Below are 12,699 nucleotides of genomic sequence, written 5' to 3' on the forward strand. Positions count from 1 at the left end.
CACAAGGGGAATCTCTGGCTTCTTATTAACACAGATAATCAAGAGATAAAGGCTGGTCTAAAATGGACACGAGACTTACAATCTCAGTAGAGAAATTCAATTAGACACCTTTTCAGTCGTGTAAAAATTGTTTGCAAAGATAGCAAGTTGATATATTATTCACTAAAAAGGTAAAAATATTATTAACAATGCTGAAAAGTTCTAACATTTTTAAAAGAAACCAAACGCTTTCGACGTATTGCCATTTGATGATGACAACACGTCGGTTTCTTTCTATTTTTAAAGATTAGAGAATTATATGCTCCTTCCATTTACAGAATAGTGTTGTCAAAAAAGAGTTACCTTTCTACGGTATAGAAAATTCCTAAAGTGCCATTGGCCAAATCAAATGGCACCTCTTTCTCGTAATCTCGACATCTCGAAAATCTGTTCGGAATATAACCAGAGAATCATTCCCAAGGCTGACATAAATTGAAAAGGAAACTTAATTCTGTGCTTTTATTTGCTTTTAATACTAATTATATACACAAAAGCTATTTAAAAAAGGAATAAACATCAACGACTTTATTAGAAAAGTTACCTTTAAAATTCAAATTGAAAATGTTGTAACAACGCTGCCCTCAAAACTCCCTCCACCCTTTTATATTAGCAGCTGCCCCCGTCCAACTTTTCCATATATCATTACTTAAAACAAAGAACATTGTTCTTTAAATAGAAATGGGCAACAAATACGTGTGCATATAGAGTGCAATCCGCCGGCGAATTTTTTGGCCAGAAGCGGTGTCTTTCTTACAAAGACCTTTTTGCCAGCTTATTTTTAACCGGGTTTAATGCCGCTTAAGCGCCTCCCAGATATAAGCTTAATCCCCTAGTTAAGTTGTAACACACCTAAAATCCCTTACCATCATAAGACCAGGGCTTCTAACCTTAAACAAACAATCCTTAAGACGTCCTTCTTTAAAATTTTATTTTAATATAACAAACACAACATATATGTGTAATATTCGATCTTTTCCAGTATTTTTAGGAGTATTTTTCCTTTTAAAACATTGTCTCTTTAAAGCTCTCACTGTTTAAAATAATAGCTTAAAATCAAAAAAATAGGTTTCTTACCTTAAACTGCAGTAAACCATTACCGTATCTTGAATTGATTTAATATTTTGGACCGAGACATTAACAAAGATATGCTCTAAAGTCAAATTTTGTCAGGAGCACCCAAAGAAGAAATTAAGACAAAAGTGTTGGAATGTGGTTTTACTGTTTGTGTGTGTGTGTGTCGTTAAGGGTCGTTTAAAGAGATATTTGTGTACACTAACACAGTTAAGTCTTTTTCGGATTTTATAGCTGTTACCTTTCCGAAAATCGTAGTGGCGTTATTCAGTACCCAAAACAACATTTTTACTTCTCCGAAAACAACAGGTTTTATATTTCCCATATTACAAAAGTTCGAGGTAGCATTTCACTAAAGAAAATCTGAGGGCATAACAGGCCTTCTGAACAGATTTTCACCGGAATGATGCATTGGGTGCCCCTGTTTTGTGTTATCGTGGAAGGATTTATGACGCCTAGCTATTCAATTACGAAACACAAAACTTTACGTCACAACAAATATGAAGTACCACCAATAAAACCCGTTAAACACAATAAAGATAGCGAGGAAAACTATTTTTGCGAGCTCATCAAACGAACTGTATTTCATGTATGTCATGCGCTCCTTTAGCAAAGATTTTATTCGTGACAAGTTAAATAAACTGTGATGTCGCACGAGTCTTCTCTCGTTGTCAATATCTTCATGTAGACTTGTCAGTCTTGACTTATGCGTGATGAGATCACTTTCTGTAAGGTCGGTCCCTTTTACGGAAGTCTGCAACTAAGTTTTATAAATCATTAAGTTAGGTACTACTTTTTTTTCTCTCGCTTGAACTAATTCCAGTTCATGATTATATGGATGATGGAGGTTGATGTAGTACCCACTCCCCACTCACTTGGTTAGGATGCCGGAAAGGATCTTTAAAAGGGGATTCAGGAGTATAAATTAAATAGCTGTATCTCCAAGTACAAAGAAGAGGCATCGCTCGACCAAATTAAATACGAGAAATTATTAAACACTTTATTTGAGACAAATAAGACAGGAAAGTCTTATTTGGGCTTTAAGCAATAAACCTAAGAAACAATGAATGTTGCTGGGAAGCCATTGCCATTTCTCTTGTAGCAGGATCATTCCGGCGGTAATACAGCAATGGTACCTGGCATTGTACTGATAGGTATGTTAGAAGTATGATAGATATGTTAGGAGTATGCATAAGTATTATTTGTCAATAGTTTTACCTGAATTGAGACTACTTTGTTTTTTCCAAAGGCTTTTGTACGGTTGTGCTAAAGAAATAATACAAAGACAACAAGACAAATCATTACAATTTTACGTTTTCTTACATATTGTGGGTCTAATGTACCTTTCCGCTTATTAATACAATACTGAAAATATTTTCCATTTCTGTTGTTTTGGGAGCAAACAAGATATTTAACAGTGTGTTACACTGTGCACGCCACGTGGGAAGCTATGTATTATGAAACTACATGCCAACAGATCTAAAAAGCTCACCGCTTCATGGCTAGATCCTTCTGTTTGGTGATTTGACATTGTCTCAATGTAGTTCACAAGTACATACTCTGCAAAGGCACCAATTACAAGAGAGTAGCAGACGATAAGGTACCAATCCACCGCCTTGACGTACGACACCATCGGCAAAGAGCCCTGACCTATTCCAATTAACAGTGTCGTCATCGTAAGAACTGTCGTAATACCGAGCGACACCCGAGCCGGAACTGACGAACGGTCGACGAAGAACGAGAGCCATGACATCAAAACAATAAGTATAGCAGGAAAGTACACCCTGGTAAGGTAGTGACCGATGCGTCGGGTGAAGACAAATGTCACCCCAAGAACAGAGTAATTACCTGCGAAATAAAAACAGATATATTAGTGATAAGGAAATTCCTGTTTTGCAATTAAATGTTTGTCCACAACTTCAAATGCTCTTTTAAAGGACGCGTTTTAAAAAGGGTTAACATTGTGGTCGGTGAGTTCAAAAACCGATTCGCTGTTGCGAGTTTGTCAAAACTTAACTGAAGAGACTGGCAGCAGTGCGTCTCGCACCAAACGTACCGAAATAGCACGATTTGCTCGAATTTGCCGTATAATATGAGTGGACAAAGTAATTCAGTACTTTCTAAACAATCCGAAACAGTCTGAAATTTTAATATCATACCAATTAAAGTATACTCGGACACATAGCAATTTTGCTTTTCCAAAGCTCAACTTCTCATTAAGCTTCGGAAAAGCAAGATTGCTACACATCTCGATACACGTTTGGTACACGAATTTTTCGTAAAGTATCCCAACATGAGTTTTATCTTAACCATTTACCAAGTGAAAAAGATCTGTATTTCCTTTGGACAGTCACCGAGCTAAGGGAAAATTGAGCAATTTCCAGGTTTTTTGACCAAGTGACGTTTTCTCCTCCTTTCCAATCGTATATAATATCTTTTGCAGTGAAGGAATCTAAGGAATACAAACGCAGAAAAATATTATAAGCATGAATAAAATATGCATAGGAAGAGGTTTTTAAAAGAATAGCTCCGAGGTAAAATAAGGTAAGTATGCATGGGATTGTACACAAGGAGTAAGAAATAGCCAGACTTAACCGAAGCTAGGGGTCAAATTTCCAGGGTCAGCCAGGGTTTTTAGGTATACGGTATACAGGGGGATTTTAAATTGGGTATACAGTATTTTACACTAAAATTGGGTCTTTTATGGGTATAAAGTACACTGCATTTCTCCGTGCGAGAAAACCGTCAGCTGACACTTTGCACAAATGCGACAATCTACACTGCACTTACAACTTAAGAAGTTTAATTGACAAACTTGACGATCCATTGGAAAGTTGCGAAAGTCCATAGCACATAAACACGATAGAGTGATCCTGGAAGAAAAAAATTAAACAATTAAAGATGTAATATGCAAGATCCGACGAACATACTCTTAGCTGGCAGTGCAGTATACATTAAACTGGGATAAAGCAAAGCTGTAAAGATTGGTTTTAAATTGTCTATGCAATTAACAAACAATTAATGCAGCAAATCATCTGTTTTCTCTTTTAAATACATACATGTGTATATGTGAACTAGTGCTCGTATGGGGTAGCTATAGTCGCTCATATCCAACTAATGCGAATAAAATAACTGTTTAATATCATTTATATACCTCGTACTAACAAATACTCCGCCATCAGGGTTAACTACCATAACCTTGTTTAGAGCAGTTAGTTTATGCAGCTCTCCTTTCTTGCTGTTTTCAAAGTAAGTATCAGGCTGCCAAAGTCTGTCAGCTACATTGCCGGGTAAACGGATCTGTTTGTTTGGTTTCTTGTAGGATAATCTGACGTCCTGCCAGTACTGGCGGAAGTACAGCTCTAGAGCGAAAGACTGCGAAATAATATATATATATAGCAAACACAGATGGTTACAGCCAGCAAAATTTAAACAAGCTAGTTTTAAATAATAATCATAATCATAATCATTATCATAATCATAATCATAATCATAATCGTAATAATAAAAGCATTTATGACCATTTATTTAAACATGATAAAATTACAGCGTGCCTAAACAAAAAACTAAAACTATTTACATGATAAAAAAAATTGAAATAATTTGCAATTAACATATTGAAGATACAATTAATACAAAATACAGATCTTTGATTATTATTAAACAAAACTGCGTTATACCATGTCCGACTCTTGGAAATTCCATATGGAAACTACTTCCATGTTTACTTTGACAGTTGTTGGTTCACCTGGAAATTAAAATCATTTTAGTATAAGCGACTTAAAAGGTAATTGGCCAATGTCCCTTTATTATATACTCAAGAAAACTTGCAGTTGCTGTTATGTGATTAAATTTGCTCTCGTTCGAAAGACATGACCTCAAACATTACTGTAGAAGATTGTATAGCGGACTGACAGGAGACATAACAATTATACTGTAACTAGAAAAAAAAACAGTGATATATAAATGTTAGGCAAAATTTTAACATTTTTGAAAGTTACTTCGCTGTTTTAAAAAGATGATAGGTCGAATCACTAGTGAATTATCAGGCTTCCTGATTAGTTCATATACTTCACTGCTTTACCTCCCGCATCTGGTCGCATAAATTTATGACTCTCGTCTTCTACAAGCCGCATGATTACTCTTGCAACTTCATCTTCGATAGCATTTGTTGAGTTGTCACTAAGAAATAGAAAAGCAATTGTAACAGTTTTAATTTTTGAAAAATAGTCAATTTGACTTGTGTATGTCAGTTCCATTAAATTCCCGGTCATAGAAATGTAACGGAGGAGCTGGACGAGTCACGATGTTTATTTACAGTTTTTTTCGTATACAGTAAAAACCCGCGATTAAGAACCTAACATTTAAGAACCTGTTAGGCTAAAATTTGCGAATTAGATCCCCTTTTTATAAGAAGCTATTTAGCCTCAAATTTGGAAACAGTTTCTTGTTTTCTAAAATTGATTAAAAATGTTTACTTTTGGAAAAATGAGTTTGGACCAGGCATAATTGTACATGTATATATGTCTGAATTTATCAAAACCGGGTCAAAGAAAAGTGACGTCAGTATTCTTGAACAAGTACGTTACTGCGCGAATTGCCTTAAAACGCCACAAGAAAGGGGGAAAAGAAATACAGCGCTGAAAGGTAGAGAAAAGAGAGGAGAAGAGAAAAAAGACTGACATTCCCTTTAGTTTTTATATCATCGAGTTTGGAGATAGTTTCTGGCGAGAAAAAAACGCGTTTACAGCGATTTGCGCTTAAAACGGTTAAAATTTCCTTGACCTGGTTTTGATAAATTCAGACATATATATAGATTACTTCATAGAAAGTGCGCCGTACGGATTTATATTCACGAGTTGCAAAATTTTGGGAAACGAACGAGTGAGCGTAGCGAACGAGTGAGTTTTCCAAAGTTTTGCAACGAGTGAATAAAAATCCGTACAAAGCACTTTCTATGCTGTAATTTGTTTATTATATATATAACGAGAATTCAACCATTGAGCACTTTACGCCGATTTTTCCAGTTTATAACCTTTAGCATACAACAGTTATTACGGCGCGAGAAAACAAAGCTGCAAATGCACATTGCTTTACAAGCGAATTCGCTATTTCAATAATATGAAAGAAAAATTACTGGCGACAAACTCTCCTAGCAAGAACTTTATTTAAATAAACACACTGCGTTACATTTATAAACTTCGTATCGCATCGAGGAAACTTCGCCACAAGCGAATAAACTACTGGCGAATCAACTGGCGAATTTTGAACAAATTGTGACAACACAAGGAGTCGGTTAATTAAACTATAATTACGACGTAAATCCAATTAAAAAATACAATTTACTTTACCAAGACGATCCCAAGAGTTCCTGAATACTCTTAGAAAGTCCGTGGATGTGTTGTAAGTTCCGATGAAAGTCTTGTCTTCAACTCGCTTTCACTTATCGACACTTCGCCTTCGCCTGTCTTCACTTCGCCTTTGAAGAGTGATTTTTATCACTGCTGTATTCTTTAGGTTTTGCTTAGCGTGTTTCTGTTGGCTTGCATTTCCATCAAGTTCTTAAAAGGCAAAGTTTTGTAAAGAAACAAAACATGTAGAGCTCTATGTTTTCAAAGCATAAACTGCCGTCGAGAGCAAACTTGCCGCTCGCTTTCTCAACCTCGTTGGAAACCATTTAAATTCTCGCGCTGTGATTGGTTTAGTCGTACTAGTCTAGATGCTGATTGGTTATATTTTTCACATGTGAAGAAAGCTATACGCGAAGCTGATTGGACGTATCGCTTTTTTCACATGTGAAAATATAGCAAATATAGAATTCTATTTGCAAGGTTTATTGCTTAAAATTCTCGCTATATATATAATAATTTTATGATCTGAATGATTAGTGCTTCATTTTTACATAAACATTTATGTGGTATGCAAATTTTCTTCAAGGAATAGGCCGAATACAACTAAAAGTTCTTTTTTCTTCACAAAATATGAACCTATTAAGAACCCAAATAGCCTAAATTTGTGTTAACTACCATTTATGAAAGAACTTGTTTAGGCTAACCTGAAAAAAAAAAAGGTTCTTACTCGCGGGTTTTTGTATTAGCCGTTACATGAAATTAATTCGGATCTTGTGTGTTCTCAATTGCATTTGGGATTTTTTCTTGACATAAGGACCTTGGCTACCCTTCATTTTAGTTGCTTCATTTTAGAGCCTAAAACATGGTGTCCTTCTATCGCTCCTTATACGCTTAATTCAGTCTGTAAGCACTTCAAAGTACATTTTACAGTATTACAAAATACTACCTTTTTATTAGAATCTCAGTATTCGTTTTAGTTAACTTATTCTGCGCTTTTAGTTTTTATAGTTTAGTTACGGAAGACTGGCTAACCTGGAAAATATGACAAACATATTGCAAAAAACACCACCTTTATGTGAAGCTATTTTAATGCATTCAAAACAAAAGCAAAAAAATAGCAGTGTATTTGTTGTAATGTAGTTTGCTTACGAAAAGCTTTCGTTAAAAATGTGTAAATTAATTTCTCGCATGTTCAAAATTTTTAAAAAAATTACGTGTTATCTTTAATACCGGTTACCTGGATACCAAGTTTGCATGGTAAAACAAAAGGACGAAGGCCGCTACTGTTGCTAGATCCTGCATGTTAGGCCCTGGAAGAAAACATTGAACTGTAACTTATTCTAATTATGGGAATAAAATTTTAATTTGCAGGCGCTATAACCTACATTTTGTTATTCAGCTCCATCAAAAGCGGTATAGCCTATAAAAGATGTAATATTTTAAAAGTAATATATTCTTGTAAAGCATAATGTATTTTTTGTGAGACAACTTGAAAGACGGAAATGCAATAACAATGTTTGAGAATTAAAATAATTATTGGACGAGGTAGCGTAAAATATCGTGATTTGGCAGTGGCGAGCAGTCAAATAATTGATCTGGGAGACATTGACAAATCATGAGATTTTTCGATAACCGAGTTCAATAATTCCTTTATCGTTCGATCACCAAGTTTTTTTTTTGTCTAGTAGGGACATTAGGTTGTCGCTCTCTGACAACTCTGGAAAACGAGCTGGCATTTTTCACAGAAGTGGACACAACTACGCACCAGCAGAATATTATTTGCAGCAAATCCATGAAAAGAAAGAAAAATGCATCGAGTAATAATTGTCATTAGCATTCGGTGCATCTTTTTCTTTCAGTTCAGTAAAAATTGGCAGCTCGTTTTTCAGAGTTGTTTTTAAATCTGGACAAAATGAATAAGCTATTTACCTCTGTTACAAAACGATTCCCGGTGAGCAACCTTTCATATGGAAATGAGTTTGATTAGCAAGACAATGAATGTGCAAGTCAAATACTTTTCCACATGAAAGGTAATAAAAAAAATCGTGTGGCTAAGCAAAGCTTAGGATTTACAGGTTGCAATACATGTAAATAGTAATTCGTGTTTTAACCAGAACGAAAGCAAAATATTCATTTGGTTATTTATAGTAAGTCTAAGCTAATGTAACTCAATATAGAATAAATAAATAAATTCATTGGAAAATCATGACAATTCAAACTCAGTCGACGAATAAAGCTGCAGTACATTAAAACATTGAACATTATTATGTCACTGCAAGTTCATCATACCTAATAAGAATAAACCCATCGAAGACGTCTTGCAAAATGTTTCAAGTTTTGATTTAGAGCGTTCTTTATCCCTCTCGGTTAATTCCGAAAACCACGACACAAAAAGGTGCAAAGCATAAGAAGCTGTTGCTTTTAATTTGAATAATCTCTGAAGCCGCAAACCAATAAGGTGTGAAGCTACACTTGTTAGCGTATATCAACCAAAAAAAATCCAATTAGTATTCTTCTACTCTGCTTAAAAAGGTATCAGATATGATTATCGTTCTTAGGTAACAAAAGGTCTTATGGGCATTACTGCAAAATAGATAGCAACTGTTATTAACATTTTTAGCCATAATCTTTAGTTTAAAATCAGTGATCGAATGAAGGTTCCATTGATATTCTGAGTAGCTTTGGACCTAAATATTAGGAAAAAAGAACCATTACATTAGCCTAAAGAAAAATATTCTGCCGGTAGGACTGAATGTGACTGATCTTTTCTAACGGTATTGCGCTCAACATCCTGTGATAAGATAGACACACAGCACCAAACTATTTAATAATTTATTGTGAGAATATTATTTCCCAATGAATTTATTTATTCTGTATTGAGTCGGTTTCAAATAAGGTTCCTTAAAAGGTACTACATTTAGCCGTAAGTATATAAATAAGAGAAACGTGTAAACAAATATACGCCATACGCCTTTATTTTCGTAAATAATTCAAGAGCTCGCCGCTTTGCTATTCGCTATGCATTAGATTTACTGTTTATCTCTCTGTTGCGATTCATAGAGCTTTTGACATTGAAACAAGAACAAATCAACAACAAACAGATGAGAACTACATAATTTACAGAAGCAGTTATCTTTGGTTTGATAACCCGTATAAAAAAACTTTGACTAAGTCGCTAAAATGGCGGCCATTACACTCACAAGGGACTGAATCCAAGGAGTGTGGGCTCATTTCCCGAACAGCGGCTGGTAAATGAGCATAGAATAAGCGCGCGCCTGTTTTATTTTCGCGCGCAGCCAAAAAACTGGCCTACAGATCGTTTCATTTTTTTGTAGTAAACATAAGTCAGTAAAAACCCCTTCGACGATGTTTGAATTTCTTTCGGAATGCACTTTTTCGTACCCTGTTTCATGTGCTTGATTTTAAAAATAAAACAACAACCGTGCGCGTGCATTAGAACACACGATGACGTAACAATAAGAAAATCGTGTCGTCATGGATACTATCCATGGTGTGGTTAACAAGTGTTGTTTAAAAGACAACAACAATATACGTTAAAAATGCAAAGAACAACGGCATAATTTACAGCTGCGATGAAACAGTTTCCAATCGAGCTACTTACTCAAATATTTGGTTTTCTGCACCCTGTATACGACAGGCTCGCAAGATTTTCTGTTGTTTGTCATCGATGGAAAGAAATTATCCAGAAGACATCTTCTCTTTGGGAGCACATCCATCTTAAGCCTCTTCAGCTAACAGAAAAGGAGAAAAACATCGTTTTCAGGTGTTTAAGAGAATATGATGAATTTATCAAGTGCTTGAGAGTGGCTTCTCTGGACGTTGTGTTTGGCAGTGACTTTTGGTTCTTCGTACAACGGGTAACTTTGGAAATGACAAACCTTACATGTCTTGATATTCCAACCTTTCCCTGGAACCTTGAACAGTTTGTGGCCTTCAGAAGCGCAGAGAACCTGAAAGAACTTAATCTTTATGGTTTCTGGGATTTGTCGAATACCCAATGGACTCAAAACTTCGGTCAACCAGTGTCGCTGATTAACCAAGGACATCTTCAGCTAATCAAAGTAAGGTGCACACAACTGGAAGTATTGAAGTTGTCGATCAACATGCTTCGATTGCCAGAACAGGCTTTGGTAGAATTTTTAAACGATCTCAATCTCAAAGAACTGCAAATCTCTGCTTATAACAGCAGTGAAGCCAATATTCCAATGAACCGGAATAGTCTAAAACTTTTAAGGTGTCTGTTATCACCGAAGTACATTTCAAAAATAACAAAGCTTGATCTTCGGTATATTTCCATCGGCCACAAAGAGTTGCGATTGTTACTGAATCTTCTCAAATCATTAAGATATTTGAAACTTTGCTTCCTCGTTATTCACCGCTGCATGACAGGGTATCAGTATCTTGATTCAAAGAGCTTGGAACATTTTACGTTGGATGACTTACCAGCGAAAAATATTGTGCGTTTAAAGTGTTCAATGCCCAAGTTAAGGTCTCTAAGCATAAGTGGATGCGCTAACTTGAAATCCCTTCAAGTTGTGTCTTCAATGCTGGAGCAGTTGTTCCTAAACTTTCTTGCAAACCTGCAATCACTGCATGTCACATCCACGACTCTCAAACACTTTGAGGTGGCCAACTGTCAATCATTAACTTCAGAGACAATCGAAAAAGTTCTACAGCATAACAGAAGAATTGAACGTTGCACTGTCAGAGGACATCTTGTGAATTTTCAATTTTCCCAAATGGAAGCCGGTGGAGTCTTGACAGAACTGTGTCTGTGGATCACAGATTTCTGCAAACTGGAGCACATTCAGGTCCATTGCCCGACACTAAAATCGCTTATGTGTAATCATCACAACCTAAGGGAAGAGTTCCCCATTACAATACCGGAGTCATGTATAGATGTGCGATGCAACGTTCTTCTTGATGCTTACATTTCCCTACCGCGGATAAATTCAATCGACATCAAATGCAAGGCAATAAAGCACCTTATGTTTAATGTAGGCCAACAGAAACTCGATATGCCTTGCAGCTTCGTGCGAGTATCAGCAGAAAAAAGACTGAAGACTTTCTGCGCCAACAACTGTATCTTCACCCGGGTAGAAATTAATGCAGAAGAAATAGATAACTTAGATTTTAGCAAATGTAGAATCAATGGAGAGATAAAATTGGAAAGTAACTGTATTGACATGATTTGTATGCGAAACGTTACACAAGAGAACATAAACTTGATTGCACAGTGCGACGAAATAAGGAGGGTATTTCTAAGGGGATGTGTTACTTTATGCACAGTCAAAGTATTTCAAGATGAAAAGCAGCTCTATGACCACACTTCACAGATTGAACATGTACAGGTGCAGAATTTACAGATGCCTTTATCTGATTCATATAATATACATGAAGATGTCATTCGCACAGAAGAGGAAGTTGAGGATTTGAACATAACAAATTCAAGAGTTGGCTCCAAGGTGAAGAAAGTGGTTCAAACAGTTGCCACACTAAACTGCCCTTGTTTTCATGGCTTGCTGATGCTTTATAGAAACAAAAATACGAGCAAAGCAAAACCATCAGAGCATCAGGATTCATCTTCTTGTAATGCGCAACATCCTGGCACATCCGCTGAAATTCAAGAAGATGATTTGGTTTTTAACAGTGAAGTAAGCCTAATCTCAAAAGTGGAAGTGACTTCAGAAGTTTTCGATATCAATCCAGTTGTAGTAAAACTGGAATCCTCTGTAGTCGTCCATGGTTCTGAATATTGCATAGGAGAGAAAAATGAATGTTCCACGAGTCAAGAAGGTTTGAGAGAAAACCAGCAAGAAGATTGTAAACAAATAGCCGATACACCGGCCTGCGAGTCTGTGAACAAGTGTGTTTCTCTTACAAACCAGGTTTGTAAAGATAACACCGAAAACACATCCTGTAGTACGAATGCAATAAGTACAGATAAACAAATTTCAGATGATTAAGACCTTTCCGCATCAAATGTCCAGAAATGTGAACCATGTGCTAAAATTGATGCATGAGCAACATGAACAATGTAAAGTTTATAGATTGTGTTGATGGTCACGAATTGAATTGTACAAAATCTCAGCCAGAATCTTGTGTTATTAATAGAAATTCTATGTAATAATTTATCGTAATATTTATAAAATACCAGTTATAATATGGCTTACACAAATAAACAAAATAATACTTCGACAGTAACCAATCATAGACG

General features: G+C 35.8%; 2 protein-coding genes across 2 annotated transcripts; one reads left to right on the forward strand and one right to left on the reverse strand.

Annotated features, from left to right (window-relative positions):
* Nucleotides 1–735: 735 nt before the first annotated feature.
* On the reverse strand, nt 736–8,816 carry LOC144648821 (gamma-aminobutyric acid receptor subunit beta-3-like). The gene is made up of 10 exons (XM_078508276.1): nt 8,751–8,816; nt 7,699–7,771; nt 5,195–5,292; nt 4,791–4,858; nt 4,265–4,485; nt 3,901–3,983; nt 3,428–3,562; nt 2,603–2,958; nt 2,329–2,376; nt 736–1,870 (listed from the first exon to the last, which is right to left on the reverse strand). The coding sequence occupies exons 1-10, from the start codon at nt 8,767–8,769 to the stop codon at nt 1,595–1,597; spliced, it is 1,377 nt and encodes a 458-aa protein (XP_078364402.1). The 5' UTR covers nt 8,770–8,816; the 3' UTR covers nt 736–1,594.
* Nucleotides 8,817–9,961: 1,145 nt separating this feature from the next.
* On the forward strand, nt 9,962–12,686 carry LOC144648832 (uncharacterized). The gene has a single exon (XM_078508285.1). The coding sequence runs from the start codon at nt 10,055–10,057 to the stop codon at nt 12,446–12,448; it is 2,394 nt and encodes a 797-aa protein (XP_078364411.1). The 5' UTR covers nt 9,962–10,054; the 3' UTR covers nt 12,449–12,686.
* Nucleotides 12,687–12,699: the final 13 nt, after the last annotated feature.

Source organism: Oculina patagonica, chromosome 1 (assembly GCF_052425735.1).
Source record: "Oculina patagonica isolate OP01 chromosome 1, crgOcupat, whole genome shotgun sequence".
NCBI lineage: Eukaryota > Metazoa > Cnidaria > Anthozoa > Scleractinia > Oculinidae > Oculina > Oculina patagonica.